This window comes from Sitophilus oryzae, unplaced genomic scaffold (assembly GCF_002938485.1).
Source record: "Sitophilus oryzae breed Bouriz unplaced genomic scaffold, Soryzae_2.0 scaffold_1440_pilon_pilon, whole genome shotgun sequence".
NCBI classification, from domain to species: Eukaryota; Metazoa; Arthropoda; class Insecta; order Coleoptera; family Curculionidae; genus Sitophilus; species Sitophilus oryzae.
The window spans coordinates 1616752-1636725 of record NW_022146105.1 but is presented as its reverse complement, the minus strand read 5'-3'; the positions used below and the strand labels follow the sequence as shown (position 1 = coordinate 1636725).

The window sequence follows — 19974 nt, the reverse complement described above, 5'->3', positions numbered from 1 at the left end:
GTGTTCGCCCACCCACAAGGTTTTTTTTGTCTACATGAGGACATTTTGCTATTAATTTTTATTTGAATATTTGAATTGCTAATTTTCTATTGCTCTGAAATACTTGCAGTGTATGGTAATCACTATTTTTATACTACAGTAAATTATTTTACTGACTTTGTTAAAAGAGAAACTATTGTTTATTTATTACTTTTAAATAAATTTACATCATATAACACACTAAAAAATTCTCTTCAAATAAACTTATTTTAAAATGGAATATTTTGTTAAAATCGTTGAAAATGGTTTTAAAGATTAGTTTTTACTAAAAAATAAAATAGACAAATTATTTTATACAGTCACATTGGAAATGATAATTTGTTAATAATTTTAAAAATTTAAAAATAGTGTGAGAATTATAATTTTATTAATTAAGAAAAAAACCGTTGTAATTATATTTTTATATTAATAAAAAAATTATATTATGAACTTATTGGATCCTGAATATATTCTTCGGTTTCTTCTGAAGTTCTAAATTGAAAATTGCATATGCGAGCGTGTAAATAAAAATAGGAAAGCATTGTTCTCGAAATAAAACCATTCTGAAGAAGAAATAAAGTGCTGTATAACTTCATAAATAACTCCGTTGTCGTTGAACTGAATTTAATGTTGCAATTAAAATTTGATCTTGATGCAGACATGTATTTCTATGTATCGTTCCAGAGCGTAGACTCACTCGGCTACGACCGAGCTTTAACAGAAGACTTTTATGACATCGTATTTTATTTAACTTCACGCTTGTATGTAGACAGCGTGTCACTCACTATTTTTCTCTACGTTATTATAGTTAAGCCATGGTACAATGACATTTGCAACGTTTCCTCTTGTAGGTATTTTCGAAGCGAAGCTAGAGAAACACCCATTAGAAAATAGCAAATACTTTATTAAATCATATCATAGAGTAAAAAACGTTATACTACTAACCTCACTATCTCTTCCCATAAATACATTCATACTAACTCACTACATAGAACATTGGCAGTTATTGCATATAATTATAAACCTACACACATTTAAATAAATATTTTATTGCTACTAAACGGTCTCTGTGGTAAGTGCGGAGTTTTCGTAAGCCTTCAGTCCTAAGGAAGGCGATTTTGGTGAAGATGATGGTCTCCTTCTAGTGAAAATGAACTCGTAAGTCCTTATTCGAAGTTTGAACATGCCAAAAGTGAATAAATGAAGAACGATCAAGAAAACCATAACTCCCAGACACACCAGACTTGTAGTTCCAGGTTTGTCCCATTTTATTATAGGATATATATAGCGAGTACCGTCCCTACAAAACAGAAAATCTTTGGTCACTTAATACAGGGTGCGGCGATAGTGCGTCGGGCATCTGTAGCTCCTATAAAAAAAACCATCTTAAATTTTGTATAAGTGTAAACCTAAAGTATGTATTAGGATGTATTTCACGAAAATATTTTAATTTCTACAGGGTGTGAGTGGATCGGGATCATTTTTTATCAGAAATATTAATAAATAAATAAAAAAAGTATTTTTTTTCAGTCTTTTTTAAAAAAATATTAAACAAGAATTATCTAGAAATCAAAACTACACTAGTTATTTACTGTAATTGGTCTGTACTTACTTGGCTATAAATATCGTAATCTTAAATCATACAGGGTGTTCAAAATTCCATGCCAAATTTTCTAAAATATAAAATAATTTTTCTTCGTTTTTTTTTAATGGAACACCCTGTATATTATATCTATGTTAGAGGGAGAATTAAAATCTGAACATTTTTTGCATTTAAAGTATTTTAAAATTTTTAGCGGTCTTTATTACATATGCTGTTGAAAAATCCGTATGTAATATAATATTAAGAATATCCTTAAAACTGTTAAAAATAACGAAGAAAAACTATTTTATATTTAAGAAAGTTTGGCATAGAATTTTGAACACCCTGTATGGTTTAAGATTACGATATTTATAACAAAGTAAGCATAGACCAACTATAGTATAGTTTTGATTTCAGGACATTTCTTGTATTTTTAATATATTTTTATAAAAAGTCTGAAAAAAATATTTTTTTATTTATTTATTAATATCTCTTAAACTATGAAAACCCATTTAATTATATATTAGGATTATGTAAAGTTATCAGAAAGGAAGACAAAAATGCAATAATATACACGGTTTCCCATTAAAAAAATCATTCCGATCCACTCACATTTTTTGGGCTACCCTGTAGAGTTAACATATTCTCCTGAAATACATCTTATTACATACTTTAGGTCTGCACTTACACAAAATTCATAATTTTTTTATTATAGGAGCTACATATGTCCGACGCACTATTGCCGGACCTTGTATATTATAAATGCGAGTTAAATTTATTAACTTAAGTAGACAAAGCATAGTAATAAACTTATTTTTTCTGCAAGAAACTATACCTTGACTTTATCAAGATAATGAAAGTATTTACAGTGTTCAGTACTTATTAAAAAATATACTACTTACTTAGACAGTCCACCAGAAATAAAATATACGTAAGTAAAAATAGCATATATCAAGGATAAGGCTAATGGATAGAGAAAATGAAAAATTTTTACTGGATGAGCCACAACCAATAAGTCCAGCAGCATCAATAAAGAATTCACTCCATGAACAAGAAAATTCATGGCGTCCAGACTAGCATGTTCAGCTAAAAAACAAAAAAAATTATATAGTTAGGATATATTAGAAAATCAAACATCTTAAAAACAAACTATTTCTTTAAGACAACCGACAAAAATTGAAACAGCATTATAAAACCAAACCCACCGTTTAAAAATTCGAATAAAAATAGCGTTATGTAAATTATAATTTTATATTAAACCGAAAAGTTATTAGTTAATATTGGACAGGGTTTCCTTAAAGACCATATTAAAATGTCAAAGATGTCTTATAAAAAACAAATATTTACGATAAGACATTTGAATACTGACCCGACCAATTGAGCCATGTTTTTAAATGGCCTATTTTTTGAAACATTTCCCTATGGTTTATCCATACGTAGAAATATTTCAAATTTTATGCATAAAACAATAACATAATGGCACTATTTGGTTTTGGAGGTAAAATATTAATTTCTTAGGAACATTTAAAAAATAATTATAAAAGTACTATAAGCAAATACATTTTAAAAAAATAACCCCAATTTTTTTGATACGAATCTACCTAGTGCACATACATATTTTCACAAAGGGCTAGTAGATCTTGATAAAAGAAACATTAAAAAATTATTAAACAAGTCCAAAATAGCTTTAAATTTTCATAACCGCTGTATTTTTTTTGTTCTTCTAAGTTTAATCTACTACCTATGTTACCATATTATCAAAATTATGTTTTTCAAATGAAAATTAAATTAAATTCCCCAAAAAAACTCATCACCCTATACCGCCCCCAAATATATGCAAAATTATTTAAGATTCAGCCTCATTTTAGAGCTTCCTGAATGTATATTTTGGCTTAGAAATATTCCTGATTATTATTTGATTACATAATCACCCTGTATATATTATTTGCTTGTTATACCGCACAATTGCTTTAAAAATTACGTTTTTTATGTGGTTTCCTATTATATTTCAATTGATTTTTATGCCATAAGTAAAAATATAAATTTTGTTAACGAAAAAAAAAAGTTTTGAAGTAATGGAATATTAAAAGTAAACAATCGAACCAGTTAATAGCATGGTATTATTATGTAGATAAGTCTTATCTATACTTACCGTTGTATATAAGAGACCAGTAAATTACGGTAATCGTGAAAGCCACAGGAGTTGCCACGACATTCAGCAACCAATATACAGGATAGATTTTCAGCACCGAGTCCTGCCATTGCTTTTTTCTTGTCACGCAACATACTGTAAGCATTATGCAAGCCAATAGGGCTTGGATCATACAAATCGTGAATCCCCAGTTGGTAAGATAGATGGGCCATTTGGTCGAACCGTCATAAGTTTTCTCGTTCACTATACTAAACACCCATGACACAAAAAATGTGATAAACATACATGTTCGGAATATGCAGTATTTTACATTGACTGTATTTTGGTCTATTTGCCACTAAAAATAAACGAAAAACCTTTAAAATTAGATGAAAAGGTGTAAGGATTAAAATAAGAATCTAAGCTATGGCATATCAAGTCATTGCTATTATTACATCAAGATTATTGCATTTTATTACATACAGGATTAACGCTTTATATCTTACTTAAGTCAGTCTCATTTTTTTTAGCTATACAAGGCTATAAACTCTCATTCATCTGTGATTTCTTACAGTACAAGGCTATACTTTTCACAGTAACTACTTGGTGCTATTACATTCTAAATTATTGGTCGCATATAAAATGGTTAGTTTAAAAAAAAAAAGATATAAAATATAAAATGAATTATTACTATTTTATATAGACTGTGTGTCTCAAACAAGTGTCAACCATAAACCTAAGTGATTGGTGGAGGGTACAGATCAATCGAATTAAAGCCTATTAAAAGTACTCACCTGCGACAATACAAAAGTGATAGGCCTTTCATGGCGCAGAGAGATTTGATTCAATGATAAATATTTGTTCCAAGACGGTCCCACCATAATTTACTTAATAAACTATCATTGAATCTGTAATGCAATAAAAAAGAAATTAATCAACATTTTATTGAGGCGTCTTCGAGAACAATTGTCATGATTTCAATTGATTCAACATTATTGCTGATGGCGAACACAAACCTAACTAATTTATGAATAAGTAAAAGGGTATATCTCGGTGCATATGCCCCACTGATAAAGACGCTAAGAAGTACATACTGTTTCTTTATGTATGTTGCATACTTCAATATTAGTTATATAACAATTATCCAACCAAACTACACTTTCCTTCACATTTACAATATTACAGCTTCACATTTACTACACTTTGGTCTATAAACGTACGGTAGAAAGTTACCAGCATTAAAGAATCACAATAATTACATTCAGATTTTTACCAATCAAAACATTTCGAGATATCAAACAATTACATTTATCTTTTTATCGATATAATATTAACAGAACATTTTTCATATAGATTACAGATATTAAACAAATATTCTAAATTGTCCAGGACCAGGGCCGGCGGAAGGGCCGGGCGACCCGGGCGGCTGCCCGGGGCGCCATATACGAGGGGCGCCACGACGACAACTAAAATATTTAAAAACAGTAACGAATGACCAGATCAATAATTAATCGGTACTATCAATTTCCACATTAAAATATTACCAATTACCACACACCACACCACATAGGGAAGAATATCTGACTAAACATTATAAACACTACTATATCCTAGACGTATCCTATTATAGTTTACTGAAATTATGCTCAAAAAATCCTTTGCATGAAAGCTTTGGGATAGTTGTAATTTCTTCCATTCTATATGTTTTTTGGATGCTCTATTTGAAACTGGGATTTGCGAATTCATTTTCGTGGAAAAATCTTAAACGAAATAAAATAAAAAAATATAAATCTGATTTGTTCGTGGTAATTTACTTATAATTCAAAAGCTATCAATTTTTTGTAAATAACCTTTCTTTCTATAATTCTTGTTTTTATAAATTTTCTCTAAACAAACTGTTTTCGGTCAAGAGTCAGCAAAATTGGCAGTTTTAGACTGACTGCTCAAAATCGCACTTTTTCTACTACCCTTTTATTTGTTATTAATGGCTGATGTACCCTAAAATTATATGAGGAGATTCATTCGCAAGAAGCTGAAGAGGGATCTCGATATCCTTATTATCCAAAAAAAAACTTATAAGTTTGCCTCATTAGTTAAATTAATTTATTAACAGTAGTGGGAAAATATGTCAATTTTTTGGCGATTTTGCGATTCCCAATTGAATATTTAATAATACACGGAAAATGGTAGCAGAATCGTAGAATTTTCTCATTAGAGCAAGACAAAGGAATGCATCTCAAACACTGGCTGAACCTCATTTTGAAGCCGACAAAACTAGATCTGATCATAAACGAAACGTGACGAAAACGAACGTGAAAAACAAAAGAAAATTTTCTTAGACTCATATAGAAAAATAATGCAACTGCTTGAAACTAAATACTAATATTTTCAAAGATCACTTATACCAGAACGAGACTGCCGAAGTTAGAATTCTATTTCTCATAACTCCATATACCGGGTGCGTCTCAAAAGTGGCTCACCCCTCTAACTTATTTATTTTTTCAGAAAAAAAAACGAAATTTGGTATGTTAGTATACGACATAAATTAAGATTAATTGACGCATTCAATTCTTTTTGGTCACTTCTTCTTTCACCGGAAATGACTACAACTTTTGATTTTTAAATGGCACCCTCGGTATATTTCTACTTTATGACATATGTCATCTTTTGATATTTTCGATTAAAAATACGATTTTGGCATATTTTGGACCGGCCAGGACAAGACACGAAAAACATTAGGTGATCAAATCTATTTTTCCAAGGCTCGATCCTTGTTTAAAAATTAGTATTTTTAACAGAGCCATGGCACTCTAGATTGAAATTTAAAATATAATGTTTTTAGAATGAAAATGTCAAAAGTTGACATATGATATGTCATTCTACTCAGAGTGTCATTTTCTATCGAATGAAGTAAAAATATACCGAGGTGGCTATTTAAAAATCAAAAGTTTTACTCATTTCCGATGACACAGGAAGTGGCCCAAAAACAATTGAATAGTCAATCCTAATTTATGTCATATACTAACATACCAAATCTCGTTTTTTATGCAAAAAAATAAAAAAGTTATAGGGTTGAGGCAATTTCGAGACGCACCCGGTATACAAAAAACAACAACCGCAGACTCAGATTAAAAGAAGAGTAGAATTTTGAAGTATCTTTAAGTGAAAATTTATTATTAAAGTAGCATACATATGCTTAGTTGTAGTTAAAGAATAGTATTGAAAAAAAAGAGAGTTATAATAACTATTGGGGGGGGGGGGCATAGGGTACTAGCCCGGTCTCAATATTTGCCTTCCGCCGGCCCTGTCCAGGACTATATTATTTAGTACTCTAACAGTACACTGACGATTTACATGAGGAACAGTATTTAAATCGTATATGCATCTGTTTCAGCCTGGTCTACTGTTATAAATAAGGTTATCAATCAAAACTGAAACTTTTATCTAGAATCTACAGTTTCTGAATTCATGAAATCTTAACTAAACACTGTTATTTCCATTCGTTTATAAAAAAAGAAAACTAAACCCATTTCTCATTTAAATATTTATATTTCTATTGATCTACCTTCCTACATAGCCAGGTCATTTACCTCTTTAATTATAATATTAACATTGAAAGAGGACGTTTAAGTTTTGCAACATCAACTCAAAAAATGTCCGAATACAAAATATAACACAATGTACGCCGATTTTCCGCGCAGTCCATTTAAAAACTAAGTGAAAAATCGAGGTAACGTAGGTATCTGGTTTTCCCATGATCAAAGATTTTAATCGCAATCAAATTAGCTAAATAAGGAATTCAGATTTAAATGCAAAGGCTGCATTACAAGGAAGTGAAGATATTCAGTTAATCTGATATACGAGGGACATATGTAGCTAACTTGTTGGTATTAGTATCAATTATAAATTTATAATGGTAATGTGGAGGGAAATTATTTCTTCTCTTTTTCAGAGAACACCTCGTACAGGCTACTAAAAATAGTTGTATTGCAAATTTAAATCAGCTGCAAATTATGTATCGTGTTTAACCGGTGTATTTTCCTCATAGGTTGAAGTAGTATGGCTATAAAATGATAATCAAAGGTGGTAAAATGAAAATTGTGTGTTATTAAATCATATAAAACAATATCAAAGTAACTAATCTGAAAAAAGGCCTGCATAATGTTAATCCAGCAATGATTATCTCTGAGATACAGAAAATATGAGAAAAATCTTTTATCTTCTGTGTTAGGCATGTTATCAATTTTTATAGATGCTGATTTTTCGAAAACTATTGAAATATCACCTAATAACAAATAATCTGTATTAATCTTAGTGCTGCGAGTATATAATCTAAACCATAAAATTATATCATAATAAAACAGCGTCACAGTGACCAGTCAAACGACAATTGTTGATAATTTAAGTCGAACTAATCTCTGTAAAATGAAATAAATAAATGATACCTATTGTTGATGGATTTATGAATGCGCCAATCTTGCATAAACAAAGGAAGGCTTCTAATAACCTGACATATGTTGAATATGGTAGATAATAATAAATTATCTATTAAAATTGAACTGAAAAACTATAAAACATTTTAAATGATAATGAAAAGAATTTGTGAGTAATATTTTTATAGAAATCAAAGAATTTCATACGTTATAATACTTTTTTTAACTACCTGTTAAACCTGTGACTAATTTTTAAAAAATCTAAATTATTTATTATACCGTAATAAAAACAGCGTCACAGTGGGCTATGATAATTCCTGCCAAACTGAATTATCTAATTAAATAAATAATAACGATTGATGAATTTATTAAGGAGCTAATCTTGAATCTTGTATGTGTCAGAGAGGATTTTAACGATCCGGGATAAATTGAAAAAAGCGAACAGAATTTGGTAATGTTGAGTGTTGAGTAGAGGAAAAAATTGGTGTAGAAAAGGAACAAAATGTATAGCCGGTGTCAGAGTGTTATAAAAACTTGTATAAAATAATAAGCAAAGTAATAACCAAAAAGGAGTTATTAAAAATTCATTGAACGGGTTTGGTAGCAACCCGGGGCCATTTAAGTGAAGGAATGTCCGAAAGAGTTCAACTGAAGCCAAAACCAGTATCGGAATTAAGTGCACTTATTTTTTGGCAGTTTTAAAAATTTGCTATTGTAACAACCCAGCGGGGCCAAACGAAAAAAAAAACTCCTCTCCGCGCTGTACAAAGTTCAGAAAAGATTAAATCGTGATGCGAAACAAAAATCCAGCAGTAAACTCAGCAATCGTAAAATTTTATTATAAAGCCTGCTCTTTAGGGTTTTATTATCAATAAGACATAAATAACTTAAACAGTAAAAAAAGACAGATATCTTTTTATTTTATAACTTAATTTCAGCACCATCATGTTCCTTTTTTTTCAGTCGTAAAAAGTACAACTTACCTGTGAACGCCGCCTTTGCCAGGTTTTATTATTACATGAAAATTTTATTTGAACATTTTTGTCAACTCCCCTGATATTAATAACTCCAATAACAATCGATATATTATTAATCTAGATAAGTTAACGACAATTTTTTTACTTTATTCTATGATCCCCCCCTTCCCTCACCCCAAACAGCAATACAATAAAAAGGAAAAAACACAGGAGTTTATTTTTTTTTAAATAATTTCTAAACTAACATCGATATTTGGATGAAAATTGGTGTCTGTATGTGAGTATGTTTTTTACTTGTACGCTATACCAACCTTACCTGTTTTTTACTGCTTTGAAGAGTAAATCAATTTTTATTATTTGTCAATGATGTATTGATTATTTCTATTTCAAATTTCTTGACAACGGTTGCTCTTCGATTTTCCCCTTCAAAAATGTAAACGTGGCGCCCCCTACAAGTAGGAGTTATACTGATATCGAAACCGAAATTCTCATATCAAACATTTAGAAAAATTATTTTTCAAATAATTAAAACGAAATGAAAATTAATTTCTAATCCATATTTCTCCACCCTGTATCTCCAAAACAAAGCGATCTTAGAACATGAATTTATACAAACTTTTTTACTTAAATATATAGGCAGAATATCTTGTCAACGTTTACCGTTTACAATTCGGACCACCCTATATATAGATATTTATATAATATTGGCTACTCTTTAGTACGATAGGAAATAGATAACTTTAATAAATAAACCATTAAATTATTTTATCACTCTGTCAATAATATTAAATTAGTAATAGTTAATGTTAAAACTGTTCTGAACCACGCGAACGTAAAATACAAGATTTACTCAGCAAAAAAACCATGTGGTTATGATTGTTTCAGCACTTTCAGCAGTACGTTACAAGTAAATGGGCACTATAATAACCACATCACAGACCCTTTAGAAAACAGGACTTAAAGAATAGAAAACTATACAATGTAAATAATAATTTGAGTTCAACAAACTTGCTAGGTAATAAATCTTCTATGTGCATGTGGACACTGTAAAAAATAGCTGTGTGGCTATAAAACTAAACACAACGTATTCTTTGGGAGACATACTTATAATGTAGCCTTATATTATATTTGCAACAAGGAATACGTCATTTTATACTAGAATATTGTATTTGACTTGAATATTGTCAAGTTAAAAGTATGACCCCGTATATAAATGTACAGTTTTTCAATAATTGGTGTCTCCAACTACACGACTGCTGACAATTCCTTGTATTTTTATGCCTTTGTTAACCACTTGATCATATTTGGCTGTGTTTATTAGTTATTAAAAGAAAAAGTTATTGCCCTCTTCACTAATTATTCCCAAGAAAAGATATACAAACTATGCTTAGGGTGTGCGATGATTATTATCAAATTGAGCAATAAAAATATATTTAGGACTCTCTGTATATGGCTCTACTTAAAAGGACGCAAAGCATCATCATATGTTTAAAAAAACAATATTTACATTTTATCCCAAATAAATACTGACAAGCAAAAAAGAGCAATATATTTGCATTATTTTTGTTTTCTTCTTTTCAAGAGTCCTGCATGGAATGGCGAAAAGATTATAAAGGTGTGCATACAAGTTTTTAAGTATAGGTAAATAAAAATGCTAAAACATTTTTCGATGACGGTTTTTCTAGATATTCATCATGGTTATACCATTGTTTTTATAATTACAATGAAACAATGGTTATTGCAATAAAACAATTATATATATTTATTAAATTTATTACAAATTCTGTATTTTGGTACAATCATTAACAATGATTGTACCAAAGTATAAAAATAATAATTAAAAATAAAATCTGAGTTATGTTACTACGAATTATTGATACAGATACAAAAAACAGGATCAAAATCTATAAATCTTAATAATTTCATGAAGCACTGTAATTATTATACCGGGTGCGTCTCAAAAGTGGCCCACCCCTATAACTTTTTTATTTTTCAGATAAAAAAACGAGATTTGGTATGTTAGTATATGACATAAATTAGGATTGATTGACGTATTCAATTGTTTTCGGTCACTTCCGTCAATTGTTAAATAGCACCCTCCTGTATTTTTTTACTTTATTCGATAGAAAATGACACTCTGAATAAAATGATATACCATACATATGTCAACTTTGGACATTTTCGTTTAAACAAAAATCGTATTTTAAATTTCAATCTAGAGTGCCACAACTGTGTTAAAAACACTAATTTTTAATCAAGAAGACTTAGAAAAATAGATTTGATCGTCTAATGTTTTTAGTGTCTTATCCCGGTTGGTTAAAAGATACCCAAATCGTATTTTTTAATCATTTCTCAATTTTTTCAAATGGAACGAGGGTGGCCATTGGCATATTTGGAAAAAGCATTTTATTACGAGTTATTTGGTACCACACAGTATTTCGAGTCAAATTGTCGTTATGAACCACATGTTACAATTTCGTATAAACTATATGCGAATGTTTGGTCAATTCCTATTTTTTTATTAAAAAAATACCGGGAGTGCCATTTAGAAATCAAAAGTTGTAGTCATTTCCGGTGAAACAGGAAGTGACCGAAAACAATTGAATACCTCAATCAATCCGAATTTATGTCATATATTGACATACCAAATTTCGTATTGTTATCTGAAAAAATAAAAAAGTTACAGGGGTTACACAAACTTTATACGAACTTCGTTAATAAACTTATTTAATAAATAAATGACAACAGGATGAGCATTTTTCTGTTTACATCTAGTTTTGTATATCTTGGATACACCATCGTTTTGTACATTTATGTTACTTGTCTGCGACTAGTGATAATAAAAGGCATCTAGGAAAAAGCTACTTTCTTACATAAAACTTGATGAAATTATATACCAATCATCACTTAATACATATTATAATATTTTCTCATATAATTTTTAAAATAGATTATTTCAAATTCAAAATGAAATGAATGTCAGGAGAAAAGAAAATCTTGTTAACTTTAGGATCTAACTGGTTTACACACCTCCGGAGACCAATTTCTTATTCTATGTCGATACCAAAAAAAACTCAAGAAACCCTTTTTTAGTAGGCAGTAGAGTTTATCACCGATGTATTTTGAGATTTATATGAGGAGTCGACGTATTTATAGTAGGTAATACTTCTTGGGTATCAGGTATCGATACTTTCGGTTCGATAGCTTATCCCTAGATGGATCGCAGCATCGGCTTATGCGACTTATTTAATTAAAAAGGAGTAGTAACCTTCCGTTGGGCAAGAGATAATATTTGGGCCTAAAAAGTTGAGGCAATTAAAAAGTTGCAAACCGCAATTCCGGACGCTGCAAGAAAACCAGGCGGCCCGGTTCTTCATTCCAAAAAAGAAAACTTCTGCGAAAACGAAGCACGTACCATTGGCGTAGTATACACTGGAAAAAAATCCGAAAAATGCCAAATAACTCCATTATTTGCCTAATATTTTTTAACATTAAATAAAATCGACTTGTTGACACTAAATTTAGAAGGGATAGAAGTATTTAGGCCGAAAACTAAATACTCCGAACTATGGAAAGATGCGTACAATTTATCTTAGATAGGAACTATCGGAAACAAGGAATATCCATCTTATCCGATAGTTAAGCACCACTAAAAGCGATCAACTCAGTAACCATCAATTTGAAATTGGTTAAAGAATGCCTAGAGAAGCTCAACAAATTAGGCAAAGAAAATAAAGTCCTCCTCATAGAAGGCAATGAAAAAGCAAATGATCTAGCTAGGAAAGGAGCGAACACTCCACTAACTGGAATCTGCAAGACTCCATCCGTAATTTGGAATGGGTGTCCTCCAACTGTCTAAGACACTCGAAAAAGTTCCTCAAAACTTACGACCGAGAAAAATCAAATGTTTTCCATGATTTAAGTAAAAACAATCTTCGGATTGTCACGGGGTTTCTAACAGGACACTGTCTCCTCAACGAATACCTCAGTAGGCTGAAGCTGAGAAACAACGGCGAATGCAGATTCTGTAGGGAAAATGGGGAAACACCAGAACACCTTATCAGTGAGTGAGCCGAGACGACAACCGTTCGTGCAAATGAACTTTGGTACGGCTGATGTCCAGGATGGAGAGCTGGCCTCTGTGGAGCCATCTCAGATACTGGCTTTTGTTAAAGCCCTGACACTGTATGATGAGTTATAACTCGTTATAACTCAAGAAAGGGGAACTCACAGGTCGCGGTGATTATCTCCCCTCCTAAACATTCTACATTCTACACTAAATTTTGATTGTTTTTATCAAACTGGCGACTTAGCTTCTTAGTTTAATTATTTTACCTTAAACGCAAATATTTAGAAAACTAAACAAAGAGTAATAGAAGACAAACTACCCTCTACCCTAGTGGAAAGTATCCTTTCAGAATTGTTGGGGATTTTACACTATCGTCATTCGCTTTGGAATTAAAATATGTGTAAGAATATCAAAATTTCAAATCACCATTCATTCATATGTTTATGCATAGAAAATCTTTAGTTTTTATCTATAGTATCACTCACTGAAGTTTGGTACACTACTCAGGACATACAAGAACTGTCCTGAAATCAAAACTATATTAGGTATTTACTTTAGATGGTCCATACTTACTGTGCTATAAATATCGCAATCTTAAATCATACAGGGTGTTCAAAATTCTACGCCATCAGTCTAATACACAAAATAATTTTTCTTCGTTTTTTTAATGAAACACCGTGTAAATTATTTTTTTATTAGATGGAAAATTAAAAAAGAACAATTTTTGTATTTAAAGTATTTCAATATTTTTAACGGTTTTGCAGATACTCGCAGTATTATTTCATATGGCTCTTACAACGGTAATTTGGGTGGCTTTTAATTTGCTGTGGAAAATGCCATATGAAAAATAAAGCCGCGAATACTTGCGAAATCGTTAAAAATGTTGAATTACTCTAAATATAAAAAATATTAATTTTTAATTCCCCATCTATTAAAAAAATAATATACAGGGTGTTCAATTTAAAAAAAAAACAAAGAAAAATTATTTTATATATTAGAAACATTGGCGTAGAATTTTGAACACCCTGTATGATGTAAGATTACGATATTTATAACAAAGTATAGACCATCTAAAGTGAATCCTTAATATAGTTTTTGATTTCAGGATAGTTCTTGTATTTTTATTATTTTTTTCAAGAATGGCTGAAAAATATAATTTTTTTTATTTATTTATTAATATCTCTGAAACTATCGAAATATATACACTCATATCTTAGGATTATGTGAAATGTGAAGTGATATGAAAGGAAGCAAAAATGCAATAATATACAGGGTGTTACATTAAAAAAAATCATCCCGACCCACTCACACTTGTTTGAGCCACGCTGTAGAAGTTATGCATTTAAACAAAATTCCCAAGTTTTTTATTCTAGGAGCTACAGATGCCCGACGCACTATTGCCAGACCTATTTTATTTTGTATGTAACTCAAGTTCTTTTTATTGCTGCTTAATGATATTGAAGTGCAAAAAATAATTTTTAAACGAAACGGACAAAATTGAATTAAAAATGCGATTCTCGGGGGCAGAAAAATGAATTTTCGGGAGTTGTTCCCACTACGCTACTGCGGGCAACATAACAATTTCTTTTTTTACTTTTTCGTACAGGTTCACAAGAAGCGGTTTGTAGCATTAATCAAGATTCTTCCAAGTAAAAATAAACTTACGGATTCTTTATTTTTTCTCGACAATTTCGGAACTTTGTGATCGAGAAGAACTTGCCGATTATTTGTTCTTCTCTCTTCGGTTCTTTATCAGACAAAACCGTTCGTGCACTTCCATACGATCACATTAACGAAATAAATATACAGACAGAACAAAAATTAAACATACAATGAAAGGGTACACTGAACAAAAACATTACTCATGAAAAAATCCATCTTACGTGAAAAAGATTCATTAGAATTATTTATTATTATTTCCTAAGGTTCGATAATAAATCCTAAAACTTAAAAAAATAACTGTCAGGGAATGCCACGAAAGTCCATTTACATTTTAATTAATTGTTTTAAAATACAAAGTTCCAGAAATATTTTAGTGTGTTATTCTATTGGAATAAAACTTATTTAATTCAAATACACTATTAAGCCTACAAAATTCTGTAACTTTTTTATTAAATTATCGAACAACAAGAAAATAATTTCAAAAAAATTAAGTATACACTAGCTAACTAAAATCAATAAAAATTTAGTATAAACAAATAAATTTTAATAAAAATGTTAATTATTAGCAAAATAAACCATTTATTTGCTATATTTCCAATATTTTCCTAGTGTATTCAAGTTAAGCCGCACAAAACTAATAGAACGCTTCACCGTTTATAAAAATATAAAACCACCATAAAATTTAATAATCATCTTGTAAGTATTACCAATATTTAAAAACAATAATAAACAATATTTAAAAAAAAAGCCGGTATTTCTCACGTGCTCAAGAACTAACCACACAGATAAAGACGTGTAGATCACTCACCACAGGAGATATCTGAGATGTGCCACTGATAATGGTCACGGGTATGATGCTGATTGTTTGTCAACCCCCCGAACTCACTGTTGATTCCATTTGAACACGTATTAATGCCAACGAGCGCTACTGATAAAGGTTTGTATTTAGTTTGCCTAGGACACCAAATTTATCGATAATTTTAGCAAGGCTCTAGGGCTGTTGTCGGTACGATATCAATTTACGCTGTGCTAGACGGCGCTGGGATATTCTCTAGCAAAGGTCGGTTTTCAGTCACTGCCAATTTTTTAACGTTTCGCCAAGGCTAATTGAGCCTATTTCCATTTATTAGTTACGAGGTAATTTCATACAGGTACGTGTTCTAACAATACAGATTTTTTTTAAGTAGGTAAAATAAACTTTCTTTTTATTTATAACTTTGCACAAGGAGCTTCAAGGAGAGGAGAGGAGAGTCAAGGAGCCTTAAAAGTGATCAACTCAGTAACCATCAATTCGAAGTTGACCAAAAAACGCCTGGAGAAGCTGAACAAATTAGGCAAACAAAATAAAGTCCTCCTACTCTGGGTGCCAGCCCAGCAAGAGAAGGCAATGAAAAATCAAGCGATCTAGCTAGAATAGGAGCGATAGCGGAACTGAAGAACCAGGAAGACTCAATCCGTAACCAGGAAGGGGAATCTTCCAACGGTCGAAGACACTCGAAGAAATTTTTCAGGACTTAAGACCGCGAAAAATAAAATATTTTCCTTGATTTAAGCAGAGTACCTAAACCGATCTACGTACTCTGATTTAAGTAAGAACAATCTTGGGATTGTCACAGGGTTTTTAACAAGACGCTGTCTTCTCAAGGAACACCTCAGTTGATGACAACCATTCGGGCCATAAACTTTGGTATGACTGATATCGGAAATGGAGAACTAACCTCTGTAAAACCGTCTTTGATGTTGGCTTTTCTCAAAGCCCTGAGACTGTGTGATGAGTTATAACTCAAGAAAGATGGATACAATAAATTGTCATTGTTGCGTCATTTTGTTCACCGTTTGATTCCTGATTTGGTCCTAGTACAGTACATGCGTAGCAATGAATAGTAGTGTACATGTATAGTATCTTCTGTCTTATCGAATATATCAGTATCCGTACAGTTTGTTATTCTCAGCATGGACCTTTGTACAACTTGGAGTATCTTTGAGGTATCCTTAAATTATAATCAATTCTAGTATCAATGTCCAGGTTCCACAGCTGCGTGTCACGATGACTAGTAATATCAAGTGATAGATTAGACGGAGAATACCATCCAAATGCTCTCCATGCCAATTTTATTCTTCACTTATCGGAGAATGTATCAACAGAGACTCAGTCAATTAAATTAAACACACTGGTATGACTCTCATATACATTTATTTCTGTATTTGAAAACGCTGGATTTCTATAGAGGCAATTATCTATAGCTTGCGCCTTTTATTCCACTTTTCTAAGTTAATTTTGCTGAAGGAGCATTACGAGCAAAACAATTTTACTTACATAACAGAGATATTACTGTCATCTGATGGATTACGCTGTTTCGAGGCGCAGAGGTGAAAAGAAACATGTCAAACTTCAGTAATTAAACATTATTATTATTTAATATTTCATTGGATTTAAAAATTGAAAAAGTAATCTGGCCAATTGAAGTTTTAAATAAAGGAAAATTTAGGACTCAGTTAACAGACTTGCTTTTATTTTTCGCTCTGTGATTTATGAATGAGCTCGTAACAATGTTTGAATTTTTGTTACTGTGGAAATACACATACATTGTCTCATAAGAGTCTCCGTTAATTGACACTGGTTAAAGCTGAACTACGAACTTTCCAAACTGGTCAATTATATTAAAGTATCGCCATTCAACCTACGCCGAAATATACCTAGTGTTATATCATTTTCTTTTTCCAATCCAATATAGAGAAAATAACACAATATCGCAACAAAAAACTTTGAATTAAAATATCTATTTAGTTAGGGTAAAAAACTCATTAAAAATAAGATCTTTTTCTTTGGAAATAGTTATTTTTTATTAGTTATATAGTTAGCTATAAGTTAGAAGCTACAACCGGCTACATAAAAAAAACAATACTTATTAAACAATAAAAAAAATCGTGTAATACTTGCATGACTATATCAATTCTTCACGCCAATTTGTGTAGTTCTAGCTAAATATTCTCTCACACCTACACGTCTGCCTGTAATAATTCACCGGCAACGGGGAAAAATTAATCATTTGTTTAGAATTCCATTAAGAATTAATCTAAGCCACCTATAGTTATTTAAAACTGCTTTCCTATTTTGGTCAAAGTGTAGGCAGTTCGCGAATGAGATTAATACACAAAAAGTGCTAGCAGTCGCCACAAGGATTTTTGCTAGGAGAAGACTTTCTTTTTTTGCACAGGACCGCGAAAAGTAATATTCCAAAATACAATTTGTTGCTTAAATATTAAAAAATCTATAAATATTGTTATTATATCTCTAATTAAAAAAAATATCACTGTCATATGCAGGGTGAGTCTTAAATAAGTGCCAATATTTTCAAATCTGGTAGATCTCGATAAAAGAAACATATTTTCCCGTTACCGTTTTTCAAATAAGTCCAAAATAACTGAGATATTTTACTTTGAAAATAAAAAAAAAGATTTGTTGCTTAAATTTTGAGAACCACTGGATCTTTTCTAGGTTTTCTTCCTTGTACATTTAATCTACTACCTATGTGGCCATATTATCAAAAAAAACTCATAATCGTGTTTCTGGGGTCGAAATATACTACCCCTAAGAATATTTGCACTAATTTAAGACCCACCCTCGTATGAAATTGTCATGTCAATTTTCAATAGGCTATAAAAGGCCTATATGACGCCGTTTTTTTTCAAATGTAGTCAGTCAAGATTGTCTTACGTTAAATTAAACAATATGAATTATGCAATAGATGCTATACAAATACATTCTACTTGACTAGTTCTTTCCTTGATTGATGAGTTTCTAAAGTATAATCCAATTATTTAATAAATACCGTATGATCGAAGAAAAAACGGCGTCCAGTTAGATTGGAAATGGACAACTAATGAAATTTACATATAAAATGACAGCGATCTTCATTTCATAGCCATCGCTATATAACGCGGTTTTTTTTTCGATCCATACGGTAGTACCTAATTAATAATAAAAATTATATCCTTAAAGAGACAAAATATTGATTTGTAAAAATACATTTTGGAAAAAATGAGATAATTTGTAATCTTTAGAGAGCTCGAAGAATGGAAACCTTGCCACTGGCACTAAACATCTAATCAAATAAAACGCTACGCACCGCGCTGAAGTTAAAAAGAAGAAACAAGGAACCCTAGTTAAGGTTTAGAGTTAAAAAAATCTCACCGTTATGTTAACATTTGTTTACTCCATGTTAGCCGCCTTTAAACAAATAATTTTATTAGTTTGTCAACAAAATTGTGTCTTCTAAAGTGCTTGTTGTTAGTTACCACATTAAAGAAGCGCCTGCAGTGTGGTAACTGGCTGTCATTTTCCTGAATAAATATTTTTCTAAAACATACCTCTGTCCTTTAATGTTTTTATTTAGCTTTTCAATTCGTAAGCTGGAATAGTATTGAGAGTCTTTTTCATGGAAAAATCCCACACAACAACGTTTCTTCGATACCTTTTAGGTAAACTCGATACAACTAATCGCAATAACTAGCAATAAAAATATTGAACATGAACATATTGAAGCTTAAATATTATTTTAGCATTGAAAGGAAAGAATAATCACCGTTCTATTATATAATTAATAAAAGAAAAGTTACATTAGCGCAAAACATTATGTGAATTTAATCGCTATATTCAATTTTACATTTAATAAATAAATAAATAATAAAATAGCTATATTTGAACATTACGAGCGCAATATGGTTTTATAATTATATTTTAATTTGTATTATTAACTTCCGGGACGATTCTTAGTAATTATTAACTATATAAGTTGTTATTTAAAAATATTCATTAGCATTATTTTACATATAAATAAATATTCAAATATGTTGTTACATATTTTTTCTACATAATTAAATTATATCACAGATAGTTTGTTTTATTAATAAAATGTTTTTTTTTTAAATTCGACTAGAGGTGCCATCTGGCTTGCAATAGCCATAGCAATGTGTCAAACAGATTTTTATGTTACAAAGATCTGTTTTATTCGAAATAATTTTTATTTAAACGCATAGAGGGCACCGAAATTAGTTTAACAAAAAAAAACGGAAAAGATTTAAAAATTATTTTCAAATTA

At 30.6% G+C, this 19974-nt stretch overlaps 1 protein-coding gene across 7 annotated transcripts; it reads right to left on the bottom strand.

Moving 5' to 3' along the window:
• Positions 1-904: 904 nt before the first annotated feature.
• On the bottom strand, positions 905-19433 carry LOC115876717 (protein rolling stone-like). 7 transcript variants are annotated; one of them, XM_030892615.1, is made up of 5 exons: positions 19244-19433; positions 4526-4639; positions 3753-4089; positions 2503-2686; positions 905-1318 (listed from the first exon to the last, which is right to left on the bottom strand). In XM_030892615.1, the coding sequence occupies exons 2-5, from the start codon at positions 4610-4612 to the stop codon at positions 1075-1077; spliced, it is 852 nt and encodes a 283-aa protein (XP_030748475.1). In that variant the 5' UTR covers positions 4613-4639; positions 19244-19433; the 3' UTR covers positions 905-1074. The 7 variants fall into 7 exon arrangements, with proteins under 7 accessions (XP_030748475.1, XP_030748474.1, XP_030748471.1 ...); XM_030892614.1 differs by lacking the exon at positions 19244-19433 and adding an exon at positions 15651-15850; XM_030892611.1 differs by lacking the exon at positions 19244-19433 and adding an exon at positions 15681-15848.
• Between the last annotated feature and the right edge of the window lie 541 nt (positions 19434-19974).